This window comes from Podarcis tiliguerta, assembly GCF_965153285.1.
Source record: "Podarcis tiliguerta genome assembly, chromosome: 6".
Lineage (NCBI taxonomy): Eukaryota > Metazoa > Chordata > Lepidosauria > Squamata > Lacertidae > Podarcis > Podarcis tiliguerta.
The window spans coordinates 79,724,860-79,751,332 of NC_139539.1; the positions used below are offsets into that span (position 1 = coordinate 79,724,860).

General features: G+C 45.1%; 1 protein-coding gene across 2 annotated transcripts in view; it reads right to left on the reverse strand.

Moving 5' to 3' along the window:
- CRB1 (crumbs cell polarity complex component 1) overlaps nucleotides 1–26,473 on the reverse strand; it is a 152,891-nt gene that overhangs the window by 41,888 nt on the left and 84,530 nt on the right. For both annotated transcript variants that reach the window (XM_083445273.1, XM_083445272.1), the window contains exon 6: nucleotides 6,765–7,721. In XM_083445273.1, coding sequence (XP_083301399.1) covers nucleotides 6,765–7,721 — 957 coding nt within the window. The remainder of the gene's footprint in view (nucleotides 1–6,764; nucleotides 7,722–26,473) is intronic.

The window sequence follows — 26,473 nt, forward strand, 5'->3', positions numbered from 1 at the left end:
GGTAGTTACAATGGAATGGTCTCAGTGGTGGGGTGCATATTTTTATTTATTTATGATTATTAATTTGTCAAAATAAAAAATAAAGAAATCGATAATGTTTTTAAAAACAAAACCTGGACGTGGTAAGTAGGCAGAGCTGTTATGTCAAGGAGATGTGGCAAAATGCAGTTTAAGCTCTAGCAGACTATGCAAGGCCTCAAATCACCTCCATTCTTGGTTGAAATAACCCCTCCCCATAGTTCATTCAGCAGGGGCCACTGGGAACTGTCCAGGGTTTTGACTTTAAGCAAGTGACCTGCCTTGACTTTGCCTGGATTGGGCTTGGCCCGCTTTGGAAGAGCTTCTGCTTATTTCTTCCACTTTTCCCCGAGCCACAATCCCAGCAAGCTGAACATTTATATGAAATGGAGGTGGGTGGGGCTCTTTTACACTCATTCAGATGTATATCTGGGAAATTCTATAGTCCAGGACACCCCGATTACCAGAAATGTCTGAAAATGTGGCAGCTGTGTGTCTCTAGGGGTTAGCAAAGTGCATCCCCGTATGATAAATATCTTTCTGGACCATGCAAAAAGCTGTTTGCTTTCTCCACCTAGAAATGGGGGGCACAAGGTAAATACCAGTAGGCCACACAGAAAGCTGAAATTTGGTACACCCATAGCCCAAGGTACACTGATTATGACAAAAGTTGGAAACAGGACATTTTTGTACCGAACTTGGAGCATGTAGTTTATCTCATAAAAGAGACCAGTGTTTTAGCACAGAACAAATGAACCTGTGCATTAGGCTGAATTTTGGTGTGTTGGAATTCAGCATCCTTGTTTAATATGGATTTGTGGGAGGGTGATACTCCCTTTTGCATCCAGGAACATGTCTCTACAGATATTATTTATGTGTGTTTTTAGGATAATATGTGTATGGCAGTTCACTTATTTATGAACACACACACACACACAGAGAGAGAGAGAGAGAGAGAGAGAGAGAGAGAGAGAGACTCCTGAACAATAAATGCTATATTCAGTGTATCTTATGCAGTGCTGGCCTGACACTTTCCTACCTGAAGTGAAGACCCAATGGCACTCTCCCCTTCTGCTATGACCCATGCTTTTAAAAGTCTTGTGGGGCCAGATCTTGTTCCTGCCTTCATTGACTCTGCTGCCCTCATTGTGCTCCTTGAAGCTGGCCCTACAAAAGCAGAGGTCATCACAGAAATATGACCAATGTTCCTAATATTTCCCCCATCCTCCTCATTCTAGAACCCCTGGATGGTTAAGTCCAGTCAAAGGCGACTATGGGGTTGCAGCACTCACCTCGCTGTCAGGCTGAGGGAGCCGGCGTTTGTCCACAGACAGCTTTCTGGGTCATGTGGCCAGCAGGACTAAACCACTTCTGGTGCAATGGAACACCATGATGGAAACCAGAGAGGACCATTACGAGTGCCAGAGCACACAGAAATGCTGTTTACCTTCCTGCCCCAGCGGTACCTATTTATCTACTTGTGCTGGTGTGCTTTCGAACTGCTAGGTTGGCAGGAGGTGGGACAGAGGAAACGGAGCTCACCCCTTCGTGGGGATTCGAACCGCCAACCTTCTGATCGGCAAGCCCAAGTGGCTCAGTGATTTAGACTACAGTGCCACCCGCATCTTAGAACTAGCACTGTGAAGCTCAGTGTTGAACTCCAAATGATATCTGTGAGCAGATCTCCCATTTCTTTGATTTCTTTCTTTTGATAAAATCAAGCTGCAGATTATCCTGATTCATATCAGGACCCCAGGGCTGGAGCCCAGTTAACCCTTTCCCCTGTGCCATTTCCCCCATCAAACACACTCCTGCACCAGTAGGTTTCCCCCAGCAAGGCAAATAGCAATGGGGGGGGGAGGGTCATTTTCATTGAGAAAACTGTAGGGGGGGGGAAGGGTTAAAGGAGCCAGCGTGGTGTAGTGGTTAAGAGCGGTGGACTCGTAATCTGGTGAACCGGGTTTGATTCCCCACTCCTCCACATGCAGCTGCTGGGTGACCTTGAGCTCTGAAGTCTCTCAGCCTCACTCACCTCACAGAGTGTTTGTTGTGGGGGGCGAAGGGAAAGGAGATTGTTAGCCACTTCGAGACTCCTTAAGGGGAGTGAAAGGCGGGATATCAAGTCCAAACTCTTCCTCTGTCATAGCAGTCCCAGTCCAAAGCCCCTCCCTGCAGCTGCTTTTTGTGTGTGTGTGTGTTTTTTTTGGGGGGGGGGAATTAAAGAGCTGGACGATATGATTACAGCTCTCCAACGTTTCATCTAATCTGACTATCAGTTTATTGAAAGAAGGTAAGCTGATCTTCATTTTGCTAGTTACTTAAATCAACACACATATGTGTGCACAGACATGTTATTTTTTTGCTGACAGGCAGATGTTCTTGGCGGGTATAGGAAATCGACTTGGGTTTCTTTATACCTCTGCCGTGAGCCAAACCTATGCATGAGGTAAACATGTGTGAGAAACTGTTGCAAAGTTTCAACTAACTAGGCAGTATGAGTATACCTTAACCATTTCAGAATATACTTCACGTCCCCTGTTTTCAGAAGAGATGTACTGCATGTTTGGATTTTTCTAAAATTTTGAATGCTTTGGACTATCTTTTCAAAGGAATACTCTACAATTTGGAAACACTCATGGGGGGGGGGTGTCAATGAGACTGTTAGTTTCTCCCAATCTTCCCTTCCCTCCCCCCCCCTCTCTCACACACACACGCACACACACCTTTAATCAAAATGGTAGGATGCTGTGAATTGAGAAGAATATTGCGGTTAGGGAGAAGTGGGCAGGGGGAGTTTCAAATACTTTCTAATCATTCACAACAGTCCTAATGGAAGTATAAGCTTCTCTTGGAGCTGCATGGTTTTAATTTTGCTTCATATAAAGAGGCAAACATATTTACCAGATGGAGCCCCCCCTATCCCAAAGTTGCTTTTCAAACCTTTGGATAAATTACTGCTCAACTTCAAAGCCGTCTGCTACAATTACGGCTCCGGCAATGTCATTTTTCAATAATAAAAAAAGAGGTAGGTGCACACACAGGGTAGCATGTGAAATGATATAGTATTTAAAAAATATCAGAATGCATTTTGAAGCTGAAGCTTTCTGAACAAATGGATCTAGTAAGCCCCCCCTCCCCGACCAGACCAGATATCAGCTGGTGTAAATCCATATAACTCCACTAAATTCAGTGCAACTGTGCCATTTAACATCTGCAATAGATACGGCGCTTTGGATTGAACCAGAGATCTGCAATGTTGCCTTTCATGTTTCTCCCCTCCCCCACACTTTCTATCTGATTTTGCTGTGTTTTTTGGGGAGGGTTAATAAAAAAAAAAGCTACCTTTTCTCACAGATAAAAATAGCTGAATGCAAACAGTGGATGCAGTTTGGTCAAAGTTAAATACGTTCAAATATAAGACAAACTCTCAGAGCTAACTGCTTTGCTGTATATGTTCAAGTAGCTCACTGTCTACTGAGTTCAGTGGGCCTTAGGTAAGTAGGAATAGAACTGCAGCCTGATATTTTTATTTTCTCTGGCCTGCGGTGGATAGTTTTGCATGATTTTATACTTTGCAATTTCAGGAGGAAAGCAGGGATGCAAGACCCCATCTCTCACAATTGGATTGCCGCCCATTGTTCTTGCTACTGGTTTGTTTCTGGGCACCATTCAAAGTACTGGTACTTTACCTTTTAAGTTCTAAATCGCATTGGGACTGGATTACTTAAAAGGGTCACTTTTCACCACACGAGCCTGCCTGAATAATCATGTTTGACATCTAGGACTCTCTTCCAGGTGCCCCACAGCAAAGTTAGAAGAAGAGGAGTTTGGATTTGATATCCTGCTTTAACACTCCCCTTAAGGAGTCTCAAAGCGGCTAACATTCTCCTTTCCCTTCCTCCCCCACAACAAACACTCTGTGAGGTGAGTGGGGCTGAGAGACTTCAGAGAAGTGTGACTAGCCCAAGGTCACCCAGCAGCTGCATGTGGAGGAGCGGGGAAGCAAACCCGGTTCACCAGATTACGAGTCCACCGCTCTTAATCACTACACCACACTGGCTCTCTTAGGTAACAATTATTGACTAGTTAGGTAACAATGGTTGACAAGTGACCAGGGAGATGGGCTTTTCAGTTATGACACCCTGCTTATGAAATGCCCATCCTTGGGAGACTGGCCTGGAACCAACTAAGATGTCATTTGGGCAGAAGGTGAAGACCTTTTTATTTGCCAAAGCTTCTAACTGGTTAATTTGCTGTATCGTATTGATCCTAAACCTCTTCTGCTTTGTGGAATATATTTGAAGGAAGCATAAGCAGTAAACCCTACACAAATCCAGATTGGAGTCCTTAAAACGGTTGGAGGGTGGGTGCCTTGTATGTTTCCTTCTGGCAACTCCTGCAGCCAAGCTGGTGGCAACCATATTACATGGTTGTTACCTTAGCATGTGCATAAGTTTGATACTACTAGGTAAGGTAAAGGGACCCCTGACCATTAGGTCCAGTCTTGACCGACTCTGGGGTTGTGGCACGCATCTTGGTTTATTGGCCGAGGGAGTCACCGTACAGCTTCCGGGTCATGTGGCCAGCACGACTAAGCCGCTTCTGGTGAAACCAGAGCAGCGCATGGAAACGCTGTTTACCTTCCCGCCGGAGCGGTACCTATTTATCTACTTGCACTTTGATGTGCTTTCGAATTGCTAGGTTGGCAGGAGCAGGGACCAAGCAACGGGAGCTCACCCCGTCGCGGGGATTCGAACCGCCGACCTTCTGATCGGCAAGTCCTAGGCTCTGTGGTTTAACCCACAGCGCCACCCGCATCCCGTCTACTAAGGAGGAGGCAAATGACAGGTGGTGCCATTCCCTGGACTGGTTGTAAGTAAGAAGGCAGAGGCTGGAAAAGAGCAGGGTGAGGTTGGCAGGACAGTCAAGAAAATGCCTAGAATAAAGTTTAAAAGTCACCTGCTGAAATCTTTGGGGTTTAAGACTTTAACTAAATTGTACCCTGGGTTTGTATATTCTTGAGACACTGAATTAACTAGTTGATTGCAGAGGAAAAGTGGGAAGGAATCCCATGTTGCTATTTTTCATAGCAATGCAGATAATGGAGGACTATGATATGCATGTGTGAATTGGCTCCCATACATTTTTTGAAAGGATATCTTTGGCCACTGTCAGGAAGTTGAGATGTTAGCTACATCGCCTCACCAGACAACTCATTATCACCCCGTGGCCGCATGTCTCGGAAGAAATCAAAACAACAGCACGGAATGGAAATAAGACAGCATTAGAAAAGTCTATTTTGACTAGCTTGGTGGAAAAGTCAAGATGTTGTGACCCACCTCACATGTGTCGCATCATGAAAGACAATTGCACCAGTGCCTTTCTGCCCTGGGAGCTGTTTTTGCATTTCCCCCCTGATCTGGACCAATATTAACACCACCAGTAAAATCCCTAGAAACTATATAGGGGAATAATTAATTCCTTCTCTCTGCCTCTCTCCTCACTGCCTTAGGGAGCCGTTGCAACAATCCCCATCCTCACTTCAGATCTATTTGAATAATTAACAGCCAACATGTTTCACATTAAAGAGAAGGGTAGAAACTGCCATGATTAAGAGGCCTGGGAACAAAAGACCAGAAATGAATGTGGCATATTGATGCCAGCCAGAACAAGTACCAAATATGCCTGCCTGCTATTGGAGAGGCATTTAGCTAGCTTGAAACTACCTGGACTTTTCTACCTGGCTTGAAACGAGTTGTCTAGAGAGAGACAAAACAGGAAAACACCAAACTGGTGTTGTGAGCAATTCCTCGTTCCTTAATGGCCATGGGATGTCATATTGTATAGTGAGACAAGTTGCTTCCTTGTATATTTATGGCAAAGCCTCACTTACCTAGAAGCTATGTAGTCTAATTCATCTCTTGTTCCATAAATGCCTTTCTCTAGTCCATGCTTTGTGTACTGTATCAAAATTCATCGAAGCAAAATGAATTTTGGAAGATAACTTTCGATGGAATTCAAGTCAGCGTTCCAAAATGGGAGCAAATTAAGTGATCTTCCAAATTGTGTACAGATTGAAATGGATTGATTTTTAGCTGTGTGGATATCTCCTTTGAGTGTGTCAGTGGTCTATCTGTGGCAATAAGCTTTGAGTTTCAGTCCAAAAATGAGCTGGGGGATCTTCATATCTGTGTCTGAATTTTCAAAATATGGACTAAAATTCTGCAAACCTTCCAGTATCTGTGCATCTGTCATCACTTTACAGAGTTTGTAACTGGTGAATATGTGTGTGTATTTATGCTCTACAACAGAGATGGGTAGGGGTTCACTCAAGTTCCCCAGTGGATCTTGGGCCAGTTTTGGTGGGCTGACATCGTTTACAATTGTAGTGGCATGGATGGCTCAACCGAACAGGTAGTAGTAAGCAGAAAACCCTTCAACAGAACACAATGCCCCCTCCATCTGCATTAATTCTCCCCTAGCATAGCCTGAGTTCTGACTGTTGGCATATTCTTCAACAATGGCAGCATTGACACCATCTTTGTATATGCATAGCTTATACTTATGCAAAGATGGCGGTGAAGCTGTAAATTTGTTGCCCCCATTGTAGCTGAGGAATATTCCAGCAGCAGATGATGGACAATAGCAAAGCTTGGAGTATAGAGCTCTGCAGTCTGATAAGACCTGTTGTACAAAATGATTTCAAGGTGGCAATTAAGGTTCTGGGGTTGAGGGCATTACCTTACCTGTAGCACAGTTTGGCTCAGCATAGGGCCTGTAGCAATCGCACTGATAGCTCAGCCACAAGTTGATGCAGCGCCCCTTATTTTGACAAGGGTGGTGTTCGCACCAATCCTTTTTGGTGCAGCCTGCCTTGACATTTAAAGATGAATCAGATGACATGTTCTCTGGGATTATAATGTTCAAGTCTATTTCAATGTCCTGAAGACAGCCTACAAACGAAGGTGCAGAATGCATATTATAGATGTTTAGTAGAGAGTCATCGCTCCTGTTCCCCACTGGCAAACCACCCAAAAAAGTGCTCTGAAAAGTAAACATTGGCTGCTCGCTATCTATGGTGGCAGTAGCTTTACTGAGACATGGCTCTATACAAGAGCTGTCGAGTAACTTAAGAGTAACTGCTCTTGCTATGGTTACCTCCACTGAATGCCATTCGCCATCACTGACATTCTGTGCTATATGCAAAAAGGCCTTTGACTGGTTATTATTGACTTGCATGGATAAGTGTAAGTAGCCATTCAGTAACTCCAACTTCACAAATGTGCTTTTGTCCCCTCGGTGGAATAGAAAAGTTGTTGGCTGAATAGTCAGAAACCTAAGGTTTATGTTATAGAAACCATCCTGGACAGGCGTTGTGATACTGTTAACCCGAAGGAACCCATTTCCCTGAAAAGACAATGTGGTCATTGTTTCACAGTGTACTCCGGTATATCCATTTGAACATATGCAGCTAAATCTGTGTTGTCCGTCCGTAAAGTGAGGAACACACAGCCCCCCATTTTGGCATTTATGTTGAACACATCCGAGGAGGACTTCTGTGCAGTTCCAGCCGCCATAATATATGCCCTCCTCCTCTCCGGTTAGGCAATGACAAGTATAATTCCCAAGATAATTCTCACAGGTCCCTCCATTTTGGCAAGGGTTCATGTGACATTCATCAATGTCTTCTTCACAGTGGATGCCTGCGAGAAAGCAGAAAGGAAGAATGAAGGCCTTGATCCTATAGACCAGGTTAGGCTTAAAGTTTGGGTGCTTCCAGGTGGAGATTTAAGACTGTAAATGGGTCATTGAGATCTCTCAAATGAGTCATTGCCAAGTTTATTTTTTTAACTTACTGGAGTAAAATACAGCCTGGTACTTTGACTATGGCATCTGGTGAGTGCTGAAAAAACCCCTGAATGCACGAGGAGCACGCATCCCACAATACACACCTGTCTGGAAGCATCCTTTTATCTCTCAAAAACAGAAACATAATGAACCATGTGACACAAAATATACGTTTTTGTCCCCCAAGTATGGCTGAGTTTGTTGATGGCTGTGGGGGGGGGGAGGGGGAGGGGAAGGAGATACCTAAACTGTCCTTGCTGTATCTATCTGTCTACTCCATTTTGGACTTCTTAGATCCAATTTAAACAAGATGGTGTACATATAGAGAAAACACTGCCCACGTGCTCACTGTTACATTTTATATCAGTGCTTATGTGCATGTTAAATACCCTAGGGATCTGTGGCTGGCATACTCACACTGCAACTTTATTAGCTGAGGGTCTGATTAAAATGTGAAGCCAACCACATGGAATACTGGCAAATCAGTTTCAGCAGTTGGACCTTGATGCTTATGTAGTAAGTCAAGCTCCCACTTTGGAAAACTCTCTCATAGTTGGTGTGAACTGGCTAAAGTCTCTGGCTATAGCTTTCAAGGCAGGTGCATTCTGGGGCTGATTTCCCACTTTCTTGCCTCTTGTCTAGTCACCTGCCCTGGAGGACAGCAGTGCAAAACAGCTGCAAAGTATTTCTAAGTCAGGAAGGAAGCATTATTTCCCCCAATTTGTATTCATTTCCCACAGGTGCAAATGACTTGCTTGAGCTGCAAGGCAGCAATGAATGGTGCCGACTATGTTAAAAATATTAACATCATGTGTGTTATATATATATAGAGAGAGAGAGAGAGAGAGAGAGAGAGAGATGGAAAATAGTTCCAGGAAAACATTTGTTTGTAAATTCAATACATTTCCACCTTTAAATTAAGCGACATGCTTTATAATTAGTAGAAGCAACATAATGTGCTATGGAGCAAAATGCAGTTGTTAATGCAAAGTGAATCTAAAGTAACAATGAGGTGAGATTTGTTTGCTATTTCTAAACAGCCTGAATGTAGGAAAATGCTTCAGAAACAAAAGCAAAGTACGACCTCCAAATAGTAGATTCAATATCAACAGTATTGTCCTATTGCAATACAGAACACATTATTAACTTTTTAAAAAACCAAAACCCAATTGAGGAAGAATTCAGAGCTTTTCTCTTGATTCTGAGTTGGCCTCTTTCCAAATCATCTCCCCTGATTATCTACCTTTCAGGTCTGCCAGGTTTCAAGGTGCTTACAGAAGGTAGGCCACTCTATCCTGCAGCAGATGAACTCTATGGTACCATCCCTGTATGGAGTTATGTGTCAGGCCCTATAAGACCAAACAAGCGTCTTATCGGTTTGGAAGCAAAATGAAGAACACCTCAAATAAGGATCTACCATATTTTTCGTTCTATAGGACACACTTCCCCCCCTCCAAAAATGAAGGGGAAATGTGTGTGCGTCCTCTGGGGCAAATGCAAGCTCCTTGGCTTCAGTGATAGCAACGCGAAGCCTCCAAAACGCAGAGGGAGAGCTCCCCCCATGCTCCGGAGGCTTCGCGTTGCTTTCGCTGAAGCCGCCTGAAGCCCCCGGAGCGTAGGGAACTCCTGCTGCACTCCGGGGGCTTCAGGCAGCTATCCTCAAGCCTTCAGAGCGCAGCAGGAATTCCCGCCATACTCCAAAGGCTTGTGGATAGCCGCCTGAAGCCTGGAGAGCGAGAGGGGTCGGTGCACACCGATCGCTTCGCTGAAGGGGAGCTGAGCAGAGAGGGGGAGAATTTTTTTTCCTGTTCTCCCCCTCCTATGGTCTGGTGCGTCCTATGGTCTGGTGTGTCCTATAAAGTGAAAAATACGGTAGTTTCTCAAGCAGCTCCTGAGGTAAAGACAAGTGTGTCAATTAAAAGAAAAGTACTCTCCAACATTTCTTTGAAGAAAATAGGGATGTCCTAAGGAAAAGCGGAACATTCCTCCAGGATCAAATCAGAAACCAGCACAGCTTCTGTAAATCTGGGATTGTCACTGGAAAATAGGGGTACCCAGGGGCGTAGGAAAGGGGGGTGCAGGTCGCCCCAGGTACCCTCATGGAGGGGGGTGACAAATTATCAAGGAACAATTACTACCCTATTAGAGCGGTTCATAAAAAAACTTTTTTCTAAAATGCCTGCTCCAAAGGTCTTATCTTACCACACTAGGGATTATATAGCTATATATGAAATTTCATGCATATCAGTTAATATCTTGACCCTCCTCCACAAAAATAGCTGTTTACTTGGCTTTCCTATGTTTACTTGGCTTTCCTTGGTTTTCCTATGTCATGAAGGCTAAAATTTCAATTCAGTGGAGCAGGGTCAAGATATTAACTGATATGCATGAAATTTCAGATATAGCTATGTAATCCCTAGTTTAGGGAGATAAGAAAAGCAGGCTTTTTTTTTAAAGAAAAGTTTTTTATGAACCGCCGTACTGCCCTACCCACCACTGGGCTTCCTGGGTCCTGGAAAGTTGGCCTATGTGAAGAAAATGAGACTAGGCCAAGTAGTTTAGGTAATACAGAGCATGGTGAAATCATAATAAATAAAACCTCCCCTTCAGTAGTTTCAAGCACTACTACAGGTTCCACGTAATATCTGTACTGCATTGTTTACTATGACAGCACCTGCACTTTGAAACTCCCCGCCTATTGCAGCAAAGCACGTGCCTTTGCTAGACTCTTTTTGGGCACCTGCTAATAGCAGTCTTCTTTCGGCAAGCATACCTAGATGCTGAGGAAGTTGAAGTAATTTTAATCTTAATATTTTAGCTTTTTGTATGTTTTAAAGTAGGATTGTTATTTTTTCTTGATTTTACTGCTGTGGTGTTTTTTGTTTTGTTTTGTTTTGGTAAACCACGTTGCAGGTTTTTTAAAATAAATTTTATTAAATAAATAAACAATAACTATAAATAAAATAACACAAACCACAACACAACCCATCCTGTAGATTTAAGTATCTGTCCATAGTCGCCTACTTGTTATCAGAGGCCCAGAATCCACATTCCTTTGTAAGAAAATATGAAATACTGTAAAACCATTTTTGCATCAAAAAAAACCACACAAAACAATGTGTGTGTGGGTGACAATAAATTTTCCGCACTGGGTACCACCTTCATACACACCTGGGGGCACCTGGAGGGTCTGCTATACTTATCTATTTACACCACTGTCCACGCAGATATTTTACTCCTCAATCCAGGCTGAGGAATCTAAACCTCAATTGAAATAGATTTCTCTTAAGTGTCCAAATTCAAGCAAAAAAATTAATTAAATTAAATGGCACCCTTCAGCTATCCCCTCAGACGAAATATAGCAGCCAAACAGTTGCAGTGCTTAATCAAGGTCAGGAATCAGAAAGTGGGGAGTGTCCTTAATACATTTGAACCATTGCAGGGTATGTGCATTTTTAAACTTTTGATTTTTCATCTGAAAGTAGCTTGTAGAGCTAACGAAGGGAATCTGTCTCAAGGCAGCGCCACCCAACTCTTTCTGTAATTAGCAGCTAATATTGCTTATGTTGGCCTTCTGGGAAGCAAGGCCACTGTCACCCACGTTAACTGGATTAGGGAACATTTATAGAACTTCAGAGCCAGCCACTCAGAGACACCCATCTTTCAGTGGACTGGAAATTATTTGCATGCCAGCCAAGTGTGAGATGCGTCAAAAGTTAGGTGTGGAAAGGGAAGGGTTTCTCAGGCATTAATTGTTTTCAGCCAGCACAGGCATCTGCTAAACCAAATGTTCTGCATTTTGTTATTGTGGGGAGTGGGGGAATCAAACCACCCCAGCTTTTATTGATGTTTACAGCGAGCACAAGTTTCTGATTAAGTAAGTATATGTCAGATGTTCTACTCCCGGTCTACAGAATTCAGTAGCTCTCTTCCTGAACATTGTCATGGATTGTACTTGAAAATGAGGCCAGGTATATCCATAGCTGTCAACTTTCCCCTTTTCTTGTGAGGAATCTTATTCGGAATAAGGGAATTTCCCATTAAAAAGGGAAACGTTGACAGCTATGGGTATATCCCATTCCTTTTTGCAGACCCTTTCCCTTTGATACTTCCTTCATATACTTAATTCTATGTTTTCGTATTGCCCAGCTGCAGCTAACTGTCGTTCATGAAAAATAACTGAGTATGCAATTCTGTGCCCACTTACCTGGGGGTAAGTCTCATTGAACTCAGTGAGACTTGCTTCCAAGTAGGTAAGCATAAGGTAAGCACTGTAAGCCGCCTTAAATGTGGCTCTGAATAGATTCACAGGCTTACCAAAGCAGTTAATCAGGCTGAACGCTATTCTGTGAACACTACTTTTTACAACTTCGCCAAACACGAAGCAACTGCTTGATATCGTTACTGACAGCAAACTTGGTTTAGGAAAAAAACCCAAAACATTTCTTTCTTCCCACAGTTTCCAAATATATTCTAATTATATTACACTGATTTAATTTGAAATCTGATATTTAGGTGCAGGTAGGTAGCTGTGTTAGTCTGCTGTAGTCGAAACAAAATTAAAAAATTCCTTCCAGTAGCACCTTAGAGACCAACCAAGTTTGTTATTGGTATGAGCTTTCGTATGTATGCATACTTCTTCAGATACCACACGAAAGCTCATACCAAAAACAAACTTAGTTGGTGTCTAACGTGCTACTGGAAGGAATTTTTTAATGATATTTAGGTGGCGAGAGATGTAACAGCTAGATCTGAGACAGAAAGAAAATAATAACCTGTGCCCGCTACCATAGATAAGCAACACAAGTCTGTTGGTTTAGAAAAATATATACGTGAACAACATTTTCTTCCAACCCTGCTCAAAATATATTCTAATTATATTTTATTAGAAGCAACGTGATACTCAAATTGTAAGCTTGACATCTAGGTCTGAGGAAAGACATTAGCTTAGAGGCTGAAAACAACCAACGACACAACCAAAATTACCTGCGACCATTGTGATTAAAAGAGCCCAAGCTTGTATTGTAGCTGCAACCATTTTTCCCCACGGCAGACGTGGTCCTTATAGCTGCATTGCATATTCCACAAGATAAGTTTGGGGTCTGAAGAGGAAGACCTGAGCAGGTGAATCTGCAAATGCGGTGTGCTCCTCAGTTTAGCTTGGTAGTGTTTTTCCTCAACAAGCCAGATCAGCAGGGCTTAACCTAAGGCTCATTACGTGCTGACGCAATTGTTGCACACTATATATACTTAAGGAAATCAGCCCTGAGTGCTCACTGGAAGGACAGACAGATCCTGAAGCTGAGGCTCCAATACTTTGGCCACCTCGTGAGAAGAGAAGGCTCCCTGGAAAAGACCCTGATGTTGGGAAAGATGGAGGGCACAAGGAGAAGGGGATGACAGAGGACGAGATGGTTGGACAGTGTTCTCGAAGCTACCAGCATGAGTTTGACCAAACTGCAGGAGGCAGTGGAAGACAGGAGTGCCTGGCGTGCTCTGGTCCATGGGGTCACGAAGAGTCGGACACGACTAAATGACTAAACAACAACAAATATATACTTAGGCTGCAATCCTAGACACACTAACCTGGAATTACATTCTGACAGAATTCAACAACTTCTAGGTTAATGTGTTTTTGATGGTGGTATTTGTGTAGTACTTTCCCCTGCCCACCAAACTGCCCACAATATCCAATACAATTCAGCTACAGCAAAGGCTGACCTATTTAATTGCATACCCTCCAATATTTCCCTGATGCATTAAACATTAAAAAACATCCCTATACGGGGCTCTTCTAAAGGTGTCTTCTAAAGATTATACAGTGGTAGCTCTGAAGTCGAACGAAATCCATTCTGGAAGTCTATTTGACTTCCAAAATGTTCAGAAACCAAGGCGCGGCTTCTGATTGGCTGCAGCTCCACTGTGTATAAATTGTACAACTAAACAAACTGTTCTGTTTCAAAGGTGGCAACTACAGTTTGGAGACAGGGATTGGTGAGTATGGCTTGAGCGTTTTGATTCTCAACCCCCCCGTTTTAACACTGACTGCCTCATGCTTAAAGGAAATAAATAAATGAGCTGCAGTAATTCTTTACCGCTCAGTATTTTCAAAAAGGCTTCTTCATCCTGAGGTGCCACTCCATATCTTATTGAATAATCATGAAAATTCAAATTTTGCCACATCTGTGTTGCTAATTGTCAAGTGATAATTGCTCTTTGCTGAAAGGAGGAAATGCACCTTCATGAGAGAGGCTGAGAGGAAGCGGGTAAGCAAGGAAGTGAAGGCAGCCAGGCTAAAGTAATGGTAATTAACCCTCATGCTTCAGGGCATAAATCCATTGTCTGCTGAAAGGGTTGGAAAGGAATGTTCAGTCCACCCGAATGATCATCCCTTCCCCTTTTACTTCAGCTGGCAAATGGAAGGATCATCCAAGCCTTTTCCTTTCTTCTGTTCATTCTGCTAGATTCTAAATTGAATAATCTAATCTGGTCCAGCAAACCTCATGATTGTATTAGTGCGGCTAAGGCCCCTCTCTGCCCTGTCTGCCAGAGGCAGCTACGTTATTTTATTGTGCTCGCTGTAGCTGTTCCCTGCTTGTAGCCAACAGATCAACTTGCCTGATCACCACCACAAAGTAAACCGACAATTCAGAATTCCACAGCTCAACTCACACTGTTTTCTTCTGCTGCTAGTGCAATAGTCTCAGTTTATTCCCCGGTCCCCATGTATGATAATCTTTCTCCCTCTCTGTTTTTCCCTTTTTGTTCTCTGTCTTTCCCTCTCACACACTTTCTTGTCCTCCTCATAGTAATACTGCCTTACACAACTGACGTGGTGCTGGTCTCCCCGGTGGAGGAAGAAGAAGAAGAAGAAGAAGAAGAAGAAGAAGAAGAAGAAGAGGAGTTTGTATTTGATATCCCGCCTTTCACCCCCTTTAAGGAGTCTCAAAGCGGCTAACATTCTCCTTTCCCTTCCTCCCCCACAACAAACACTCTGTGAGGTGAGAGGGGCTGAGAGACTTCAAAGAAGTGTGACTAGCCCAAGGTCACCCAGCAGCTGCATGTGGATGAGCGGGGAATCGAACCCGGTTCCCCAGATTACAAGTCTACCACTCTTAACCACTACACCACACTGGCTCTCAACCAGTGGTGGAGCATATGCCCACGCTGCCCAGGGCAGGCATGCTCCCAAGGGGGGCGTGGCATGGAGGGTGCCCTACCAGGCACAGGATAGCTGCCCAGGGACCCGGAGTAGGGTGTGCGCCCTGCAGCTGGGGGCAGAGCGAACCACCTATGGCAGACATTTGGTACGCTGCCTGCCCATGACTCCCAAGCCTCCCCAAGCTGTCAAAATGAAGGGGGAAGGGGGGAATGCTGCCGGCAAAGCAGTGCAACTCCCTCCCTTATCCCAACGGCTTGGGGTAGGCTTGGGAGTTGCGGGCAGGCGGCGTGCCGAATGTCACCCCTCTCAGTGAGGGCACCTGGGGTGAACCACCCCCCACCCCCCTTCCTACGCCCCTGGGTTGAACCTGCCTATTTAGAAAGTTTCTATTCCAACCTTCTTTGTCACTAAGCTCAGGGTGGGTTATGTCATATATAGGAAATAGAAACAATGGAATGGAATTAGAGCACATACCAATACAGTTAAAACACCATTTTAAAAAATCATTAAAAAGTCCAGATGATACAGTGGTAGCTCGGGTTACATACGCTTCAGGTTACAGACTCCGCTAACCAAGAAATAGTACCTCGGGTTAAGAACTTTGCTTAAGGATGAGAATAGAAATCGTGTGCCAGCGGCGCCGTGGCAGCAGGAGGCTCCATTAGCTAAAGTGGTGCTTCAGGTTAAGAACAGTTTCAGGTTAAGAACGGACCTCCAGAACGAATGAAGTACTTAACCCGAGGTACCACTGTACTGCAAAAATAAAAATAAATCTCATAGGTTTATTGCATATAAATGCTTGAGAGAACAGGTACATTTTAAATTGACACCAGAAATAAAATATTGTTGACACCAACTGTAGCTCCTAAAGAAAGATATTCCCCAACTGAGCCCGATTCCATGTTCCCGCTAACTACCATTCTTGGCAGCAGAACATTGAGAATAACATTGTAGCACATGGGCTGTCTGGATCCCAAGTTGTTTGGCACTGGTTGCCAGTGGCGTAGCGTGGGGGGTGCAGGGGGGCCAGCCGCACCGGGCGCAACATCTGGCGGGTAGTGTTAGGGGGCGCAAATCCACGGGTTAGGGGGCGCAAATTACTTGCCTTGCCCCGGGTGCTGACAACCCATGCTACGCCACTGCTGGTTGCTAGAGCAGAGACAATCCCTTCTACCCCAATTGCACAGTGCTGCTCCAACAACCACAGGTGCTAGTGCGCTGTAGGCAGGTTCATCTGCTTAACCCCTTTCAGAAATCATCAAAAGAGCAGGTGGCTTGACAGGACAAAGTTCCCCTTGCACCCCAGAATCCTGCTCACAGCCCCCGCCTATCATCTGATGAAACGCCTGTGGGGACGTTCAGAATATTCATCCCCTCCTTCCCACAATTCCTGCACCAATCAATGAACCAGTGCTATTTTTCTAGAAAAAGAGGCGCCATAACTCACCATGAACACCTCTCTTGTTCTCTTACGATAGCGCCCACCTGAAAGGTGCCGGAATTGAGTTCCAGCAGTTCCAGCAAGTTCCAGGGATGCGGGTGGTGCTGTGGGTTAAACCACAGAGCCTAGGACTTGCTGATCAGAAGGTGGGTGGTTTGAATCCCCGTGACGGGGTGAGCTCCCGTTGCTTGGTCCCTGCTCCTGCCAACCTAGCAGTTCAAAAGCACGTCAAGTGCAGGTAGATAAATAGGTACCGCTCTGGCGGGAAGGTAAACGGTGTTTCCGTGCGCTGCTCTGGTTCACCAGAAGCGGCTTAGTCATGCTGGCCACATGACCCGGAAGCTGTACGCCGGCTCCCTCAGCCACTAAAGTGAGATGAGCGCTGCAACCCCAGAGTCGGCCACGACTGGACCTAATGGTCAGGGGTCCCTTTACCTTTAAGTTCCAGCTGAAAAAATATAAGCCCTGCTAGTAATATCTCTAGAACATTAACTGGCGCCCTGAGTTCCTTCAACCAGAGCCACATTTCTGATGTGGATGGGCAACTGGCCACTGCAAAAGAAGGACCCTCTGGGAGTGGGGAGACAAAGGAGATGGAGACTCCATCCTTAGAAAGATGGAGAACATCTGGGATCCCAGACTTGCGTGGCCAGGCAGGTGCCACGAGAACTATGGGCGCTCTCATCAGTCAGATCCTGTGCAAGATCTTGGGTGGGAATGCATACAGCGGGCCTGGGGGCCAGATCTCCATTGGGCTGTCTACCCCAAAGGCTGACTAAGCTAGCAGGAAGGGTGGGAGAACAGAAGGAAAGGAGAGGGACACAGAAAGCGCAGAAAGGAGAACACAGGTAAGGAGGAAAGAATGCACAATTGAAAGTGGAGACTCGACTATCCGCAGGGGAAGGGCCTGTCGTGGGGAGTGGGATCACTGATTTACCCTGCCATTGGGGGGAGGGGCAGTTCTAGTCTCCTGTCCTCAAGGGTCCTGGGGAATAAACCTTGTTCTGCAAGCCTTTGTGGTGGTTCAAGCCTCACTATGGCTTAGGAGCCCCACCACCTGTGCCCTATGCGGCAGAATAACTCTCTTGCCATCTGCATGTTCGAACATCTATCTGATTCTGTATTCCTGAGGATATAGTCTATATTACAAGCTGTACAAAGGTATGATGGTAAGTGCTATTACCTTTCATCTGTTTTGAAAAGACTGGCCAAGGTCAAAATGTGTTGCTTTCCAAATGGTTGAGAGCACTGGATTAAATAAAATAAAATAAAAATATTGCAGTGGACTTGGCAAGCAAATTTGCTTTCCCTTCTTGACAACACTTAAGGGGCTTAAAAGCATGTTTGCTTCTTAGATGAATTCCATTACATAGAGGGCTTGGGCAACGTCCAATCTGCTATGAAAGGGGATTGTGCATCTTGTCGCTTGTTGGCTGCTTCTTGCTCATCCTAATTGAGATGGGCATGTACAGCCATTGTGCTGTCTAGTGTGAAACTGCTCCTGCCTTTAACTCTTGCCCAGGGAGATAGCAGCTGCGGGAAACAGTTCAGTGGCTTGCGAGAATTCCCTGTATCGCTAAAATGCAAACGCGTCTGTATAATATGTAAAAGTGACTGAGTTTGCATAGCCTCGTTGTCAGACCATGTTAAAACAGAGTCTTGGAGCCAGCAAGGTAGAAAGTGATAGTTTTAATAGGATGGGGCTAGTTGGAAGAGGAACACAGTCCTAAGAGGAGCACAGAAGAAAAGAAAGCCTGTGTGGCGTAGATCTGTAACGCACCAATATCCAATCTAGAATAGCGCTTATGTCTAGTAGCTGTGTGCATAACCTTTGCCTTTGCGTTTGTTTGTTTTCAAATTGGGTTGGGGTAGAGAAGGCTGGGGGACTGTCACCGTGCCCCATTTCTGAGAGACCTCCTGAAAATAGCATCCATCAGTACTGGAACCAGATGAATGGTGAGAAGTGAACTTGGTGAGGCAGCGAAGGGGGTTCACCAGAAGCAGGGTCAATTTGTTGCTGTTATTGTTAAACAAGAGGGACGCAGGTGTGGTCTAAACCACTGAGCCTCTTGGTCTTGCCAATTGGAAGGTTGGCTGTTTGAATCCCCGCGACGGAGTGAGCTCCCGTTGCTCTGTTCCAGCTCCTGCCAACCTAGCAAGCTCGAAAGCATGCCAACGCAAGTAGATAAATAGGTACTACTGTGGTGGGAAGGTAAACGGCATTTCTGTGTGCTCTGGTTTCTGTCACAGTGTTCCATTGTGCCAGAAGTGGTTTAGTCATGCTGTCCACATGACCCAGAAAGCTGTCTGCGGACAAACGCCGGCTCCCTTGGCCTGAAAGCGAGATGAGCGGCACAACTCCATAACCACAAAAATACATAAAAACAACAAAAAAATGTTCTTTTCTCCCCATCCTTCTCTAACTGAATTCAATCTAGTGAGAGAGAACCATAGAACTGCAGAGTTGGAAGGGGACGTGGGGGTCCTCTAGTTCAACCCTCTTCAATGCAGGAATCTTTTGCCCAGTGTGGGGCTCAAACCGACAAAGTTCATGCTGTACCAACTGAGCTATTCATAGGTTAGGCCACAGTAAGCTAGGCTGCTTCCCTCTCCTCTTTCTGCACCCCCCCCAAAAAAATCTGAGGGTTCCCAGATGCCTTCATGACATGGCACAAGCCCTAAGTCACTTAATGGATTTTGAGGGACTTGTCTGGTTGGCTAGTGCTACTGATCAGGCAAAAGGACATAAAAGAAGGAATGGAAGAGCAAAGGAGTTCTGCAGCTCTACTTAAAACTTTTGCCACATGTATGTGGGAATTGCTGCTTTTCTTTTTTTTAATGCCACGTCCCTCAGCCCCTTTGCTGGGAATTGGAAATGCTCTCATAGTGATATTTTGTGACCGGCTGTGATGTACAGGTAGCTGGCTGGCTGCAACAAGGGATGGAGAGAAAAAACTCCAGGAAGCCTCTCAGAACAGACGTAATTGAGGAATAATAAAATGATAGCCATTAGGTGGCAGCAAGAAGTCCTCTTCTGCAGAGTTCTCTTTGGCGATCACTCATAGCCGAGTAAGATTGTCTTCCATAAACACGGTTTTAACAATAAGTCCATAAGTGACTGTGGAGGCCAATTATGGATCCACACATCCTTCCACAGGGGACATTGGTTTCCGGGCGGGAGTTGATCATGGTGAGGGTTTGCCAAATGTGCCTTCCTCTTAGCATGTTTTTTTTAAGCATTATTATATCTTCTGCAGTTATAATGATGGTGTTAACATATAGGGTTGCCATATGCCTGGAATTTCCTGGACGTAGTCAGAAGCAGTGTCTGGCTGCAAATCGCTGAAATGTCCACAAAAATCCTGATGTATGGCAATCCATGTTGGAAGTCTAGATTTTGCTGAATTTCCTTTAAAATAGCTCCAAAACATTTGCTGCTCAACAAAAAAAGCTCAACAACTTTCGTGTCCGGAAAGGTTAGCTAGGGATGTGTGTGAGTTATCTTAAAAACTTAAAATGGGTACTGCGTCTTCATACTCAAGCTCAGCATCTGTTTCCGACAGTGCGGTAGGAGTCAGTATAAATATGCATTATCATTCACATTCTTACTTACCTGTAAACACCCTGCAATTAGGAGCTGAGATGCTATGGGGGATCATTTAGGTAAAAAGATAATTTATGTGACACACCACCTAAAATGTACCTTCTCCTGTATTTGTTAGCACACTTTATTTTGGCGGTTTGCATCACAACAAGCTTTTGCATTGCTTGTTGTGAGCTTATTCATGAGGCTCACCTAAAATAATTAGCCACGCTAATGCAAGGAACCCCTGTAGTTCCTAGTGTAGGGAGAACTCCCAAGCCTTTGCTGCTAAGTCTGCTGGAGGAAATGCATACAGGCATTATGAGTTGCGTAATACCATATCATTGAGACTTCAAAGTCCAGCGTGGTGTAGTGGTTACACAAATGGGTTAAGGCTGTGGAGACGGGGGGTGTGTGTGTCAAAACTCCCTCTCAGGCTACAATTCTTTATCTACCTACCAGCCCCACTGAATTCAACTGGGATTCCGTCACCAGGAAGAAACCACAGACTCGTTCATTCTGCCCCTTCTGCTACAATTAAAAATAATTCTCAAGAACTTGGACTGGTTCCCATCCATGGTGGACACCCACATTGTTTAATAACCCAGAATATAGTGCCCTGGCCCACAGATCTATGAAATTTATTCATAGATCTATGGCCTGAGGCATTACAACTTAAAATGGCGGGTGACCACCATGGATGGAAGCAGAGCTAACAACCATCCACCACTGAAATGTATTTTTTTGGGGGGGGAGGCAATGGGCAGCACAGTGAATGGTGCTGCAGCTGAGTCAGGAGGGTGAGGGGTCCTGGGGTCCTCAGCCAGTGCACAAAATGGCCGACGGCATACAGCAAGCCTGGCCCTACCACCGAGTTAGTAAAACAGAAACAAATGCTCCTCTCCAGATATGCCCTCCATATTGCGGCAGGTGAAGTAGCCCTGAGATTCATTACCATCTGCTAAACCCGGAAATGGAATGTTATTTTATTTATTTTGTAGCGGGGGTGGAAAGAGGGAGGGAGGGATTAATTGTTAAATTTAGAAAACAGATACTGTCTGTACTTGACTTCTTTAAAACTGCATTCATTTGTGGAAACTGAAGGACTTCGCATTAAATAACTACAAAACGGCTGTGAAGGAAAGAGGGGTGGAGATGGTGAGAATGGAAATATGTTTACATCTCAGTGCTTTCGAGACGAAGTGGAACACCATTTTGCAGCTGAGAGCATTATGCACAGCGTTCAAGCTGCCCTTGGCGGTGCTGGTATAATTAAGAGTGTGTGTGTGTGTGTATGTATGTATATAATATATATATATATATGAAACAGACTGGAGGGTGTTTAACCTCTTCTCAGCCTTTCCCTCATTTTCCACCAATCTGCGGAAAGACCTGCAATGACCCATGCAGACTAGTCTGGTTTCTCTGTGGAGGATGACATTGTTTTCTCTTTCGCAGACTGGACAGTTTGGGACTTGTCAGTGTTCGCTGCTTTCCCCCCGCATCCGATCTCTGTATGGTGTTTCCACCGCCTTCCCCACCTGTTCTGACCCCTTAACTTGAGAGGTCGCATTCTGGAAGCCTCTTGTATGGCAGCGCTGAATTCTACCTCGGGCCAGCCTGCTCAGTCAAGCCACTTAATTTATACGCCAGGCCACGGCCCGGCATGCCGTTCCTGGATTCCAGGTGCAATTAGGTTTAAAGGAAAACACGAGCCGTTTTGCGCACCCCAGAAACTCGGGAGAGTTCAAAGGGGCGAAGACATGTTTCACACCATCCATAAAGAGTCTGAAATAGATTTGAGAGCCAAGTTTGTAATTGTTACGGACATTTCTGAGCCTCCTAACTGCGACGGCTACGACAGGGTTGTTTTTCTAAGGTGACATCATCCCTGCCACAGGCATTATGGAATCCTTATGTAAGTGGCTACAGACTGGCTTCTAATCTGCATTACTGCAGCTTTAGCAAACATAAAGGAGAACATATAGAATAGCTAAACTCGAGATCTGTTTTCCTGGGATTGTGCAACATACTGTGGGTACAGCTAATTAGGAAATGACTCCCCCTCTCCCCCGCTCTACAGCCGTCTTTTTTACTCCTATAATTTTCCTGTTAAAGGTACAGCGGCAAAACGCGCTAGGTTTGTTTTTTATGGGCCTTGGGAAATGTATGTTACATTGCACAGCAAACCAATTTTGCACACGCAAAAGTATGTTTCTTGAAAAAAGAAAAAGTTGCCATCGTTCTGAGAAGGGCAGCTGGCTTGAAATTGTTATAGACCTGGCCCTTTTGATAACGGACTCTTCTAATAATTTCCAGGGTTCCAAAACTACTATTTCACCCTTTCAGCTTCCACACGTTGGAAGATGATAAAAAACAGACGTGCTGGGCGGGGTGTGTGTGTGAGCTAGTGTGATCATACCCACTGCCCTCTCTCACATGGCAACTTTCTTGTATGGATAGACCATGATGAGGGCTTGGAGCAAGGGTTCCCAAAGTGGTTCTCCGGGGGGCAGGGGAATTACCTAGAGGGCCCTGAAAGGCAGGTGAGGCAGCATGGAGGCAATGGAGGTGTAAATGACTTTCAGACTCTGAAAATCTGGTTTCACTGCATGAAGGGTACCAATTTTGTTGAATTAATTAAGCTAAATGGTTTTACTTGGACTTTGATTGTATGTGCAATTAATGGTTACCGTTTTGAATTTTATTGATTATCAGGGTCTTTAGTGTATTGTGCAGAGTGCTAATCTGAATCATGCTTCAGGGGCACCGGGGATGAGTTTATTGAACCAAGGAGGCAGTGGCCCAAAAGAGTTTGGGGACCACTGGCTTAGAGGACCATTCAAGATGTTGTCGGATCAGATGTTTTCAGTGGGCAAGGCTAAATTTGTATGCCGCATAATTGTAGAAGCCTCTAAGCCAGGCATAGGCAAACTCCGGCCCTCCAGATGTTTTAGGACTACAATTCCCATCATCCCTAGCTAACAAGACCAGTGGTCAGGGATGATGGGAATTGTAGTCCCAAACATCTGAAAGGCCAGAGTTTGTCTATGCCTGCTCTAAGCAATGTACACAAAAGATAAAACATGCATTAAAGGTACCAATAAAAGTAAGTGAAAGTTAAAAACAAGTTGAATTTAAAAAAATTAAAGTAGAAATAAAACCAGCAGTTGAAGTGTGTGTGTGTGTGTATGCACATGCCATATCTACATAATAAGCAACTATCTAACTTTTAAAATACATCTGAAGGCAGCCCTATTTGGAGAAGTTTTAAATGTTTAATGCTGTATTGTGTTTTTAATATTCGGTTGGGAGCTGCCCAGAGTGCCTGGGGAAACCCAGTCGGATAGGCGGGGTGTAAATAATAAATTATTATTATTAATTATTATTACATATCTGGGTAGGTTTGCCCAGTGGGGGGGTGCAGGGGGGCCGGCCGCACCGGGCGCAACATCTGGGGGTTAGGGTTAGGGGGCGCAAATCCACAGGTTAGGGGGCACAAATTACTTGCCTTGCCCCGGGTGCTGACAACCCACGCTACGCCACTGGGTTTGCCTGTACAACGTATTATTTAGGCAGCAAAGGTACTTGCCTAATGTCAGTGGGCAGATGTTCCAGAATCTGGATGTTGCCACACTGAAAGATCAATTCTTTGCTTACTTATTTAACTTACAAACATTGTCCTGCGCTTGCAGAAGTGCTAGGTCTGCAGATCAAAACGGGCATCTCTGGGGTAAGGCAAACTAGTCCTAAGCTTTTGAAGGCTTGCTCATGTGGGGAAAATGTGGGCATTGGCTCATTTGTAAAGAAAAAAGAGGGGGGAAAAGGGCACCCATTTAACATTACACGCATAAGAGCGCAGAAGCAGAAGTGAAGACAAATGCATCCTTCATTTACCAGAACAAAAAACTGAGAGATGGGCTTTTTGAATTAGTCGATTTAGTAACAGATAATGCAGAACACTTGCCGCGCTTTATGCCTGACTCAACGAAAGCTGTTGAGGAACTGAGGCCTTTTTGAAGGAGACCATTAACATAACCACTGGAGCAGCTGTTCTGAAAGCTCAGCAGATTAAAAGAAGAATAAACTGGCTTAAAAATGCATTCATGGTGATCCAGCCAGGGAGCTGTTTGTATGTACCTAATGTGGGTATCTGTGTCTAGATGCAGGTACACAGCGCCCAAAGCATCTAATCCTCACCAATGAACTTCATAGTTGTAGATGAGGAAGCCCATTTGTCTGCATTTAATTGGATGGGCACATCTAATATGAAGATAGCTATTAACCCAGCTAGTGGGGACGTGGGTGGCTCTGTGGGTTAAAGCCTCAGCACCTAGGGCTTGCCGATCGAAAGGTTGGCGGTTCGAATCCCTGTGGTGGGGTGCGCTCCCGTTGTTCGGTCCCAGCGCCTGCCAACCTAGCAGTTCGAAAGCACTCTCGGGTGCAAGTAGATAAATAGGGACCGCTTACTAGCGGGAAGGTAAACGGCGTTTCCGTGTGCGGCTCTGGCTCGCCAGAGCAGTGATGTCACGCTGGCCACGTGACCCGGAAGTGTCTTCAGACAGCGCTGGCCCCCGGCCTCTTTGAGTGAGATGGGCGCACAACCCTAGAGTCTGTCAAGACTGGCCCGTACGGGCAGGGGTACCTTTACCTTTTATTAACCAAGCGATGTTAAAAAAGAGGGGAGGGAGAAAGCCACTGGATCTGGGCCACTGTCTATAATCCTCAGAACATTTCTTTCTAAATTATATTAAATCCCTGCTGGAGTGACTACAAGCACTCTACAATGCAGTGTTGAAATCTGATTAATTTTTCACACCCCAAACTCTTATATTTAATTCAATTATTGGAAAAGAAAATGTTCTTGGATTCTTGGAAATTCTATTTTTGTGTGTGAAACTCTCTTCTGGAAGCGACTTCAAACCTTAGACCTCTCTCGCATTTCTGTGTCTGTGCATAATTACGTGCATGGAAGCAAGATGCAGCCCCAAACACATTTCTCAGGCTGCAAATCCTACTCAGTGGCACTTAAGAGATTTGCACTCTCGGAGATTTTTACGAGTTTTTAAAAGGCATCCCCTTGTCCGCCCCCAAAGCAAAATATGGACCGTGTTTTATCAAGGACTGCTAGCTGAAGATAGGTTGTCCTTCTAGCGGTGACTGGCATGTAGACACCCACCCCTCACCTATAATTTCAGGAAAATCAGAGGCTTATGTTCCTAAAGCTTTCTGTGAATCAATGTCAAACACAGAGAGATGTGCCAGGTTCCAAAGATCTACTGCTTGAAGGCTTTGTCAATCACGTCCAGTTGTATTATGCAGCAGAGCTCTGCAACAAGACAGGATGGATTATAGGGGGGGGGGAAACAAGTCCTCAGTGCTATGCCGGTGCACAAAAGTGCCTCACCTCAGGAGAGTAAAATGCCAGTGTGTGATTGGAACCGAGTACTTATAAACTTCTGTAGTTCAGTGGTACCTCGGGTTAAGAACTTAATTCGTTCTGGAGGTCCGTTCTAACCTGAAACTGTTCTTAACCTGAAGCACCACTTTAGCTAATGGGGCCTTCTGCTGCTGCCGTGCTGCCGGAGCACAATTTCTGTTCTCATCCTGAAGCAAAGTTCTTAACCTGAAGCACTATTTCTGTGTTAGCGGAGTCTGTAGCCTGAAGCATATGTAACCCGAGGTACTACTGTACTTTAAATAGCATTTGGATATTTCAGCATGGGGGACGCGGGTGGCGCTGTGGGTTAAACCACAGAGCCTAGGACTTGCCGATCAGAAGGTCGGTGGTTCGAATCCCCACGACGGGGTGAGCTCCCGTTGCTCGGTCCCTGTTCCTGCCCACCTAGCAGTTCGAAAGCACGTCAAAGTGCAAGTAGATAAATAGGTACCGCTCCGGCAGAAAGGAAAACGGCGTTTCTGTGCGCTGGTCTGGTTTGCCAGAAGTGGCTTAGACATGCTGGCCACATGAACTGGAAGCTGTACACCGGCTCCCTTGGCCAGTAAAGCGAGATTAGCACTGCAGCCCCAGAGTCGGTCACGACTGGACCTAATGGTCAGGGGCCCCTTTACCTTTGCCTTTATTTCAGCATGGCACGGCAGAGTTTCCATTTGGAAAGCACACATTGCAGGAGCTTCTCCCAACTCAGCATTTGGCAAAGCCACCTTCCTTGGCTGAAATAAGGGAAATCTTTAATCCTACAGTCTAAGTTCTATCTGTTGGGGGGGGGGCTCCCGCCTTTCTGGTGCCTATATATCTTATTACTTAAGAGTATCTACCTGTCAGGGAACTGCCATCGGAGCTGGAGGCGGAGAGGAGGCTCCAGAGGGATGGCGGAGAGGGTCCCAGTAGAGAGAGAGGCAGCCCATCCACTGGGGAAGGAAATCAGCGTAACACCAGTGGAGAAGGGGGGCAGATGGG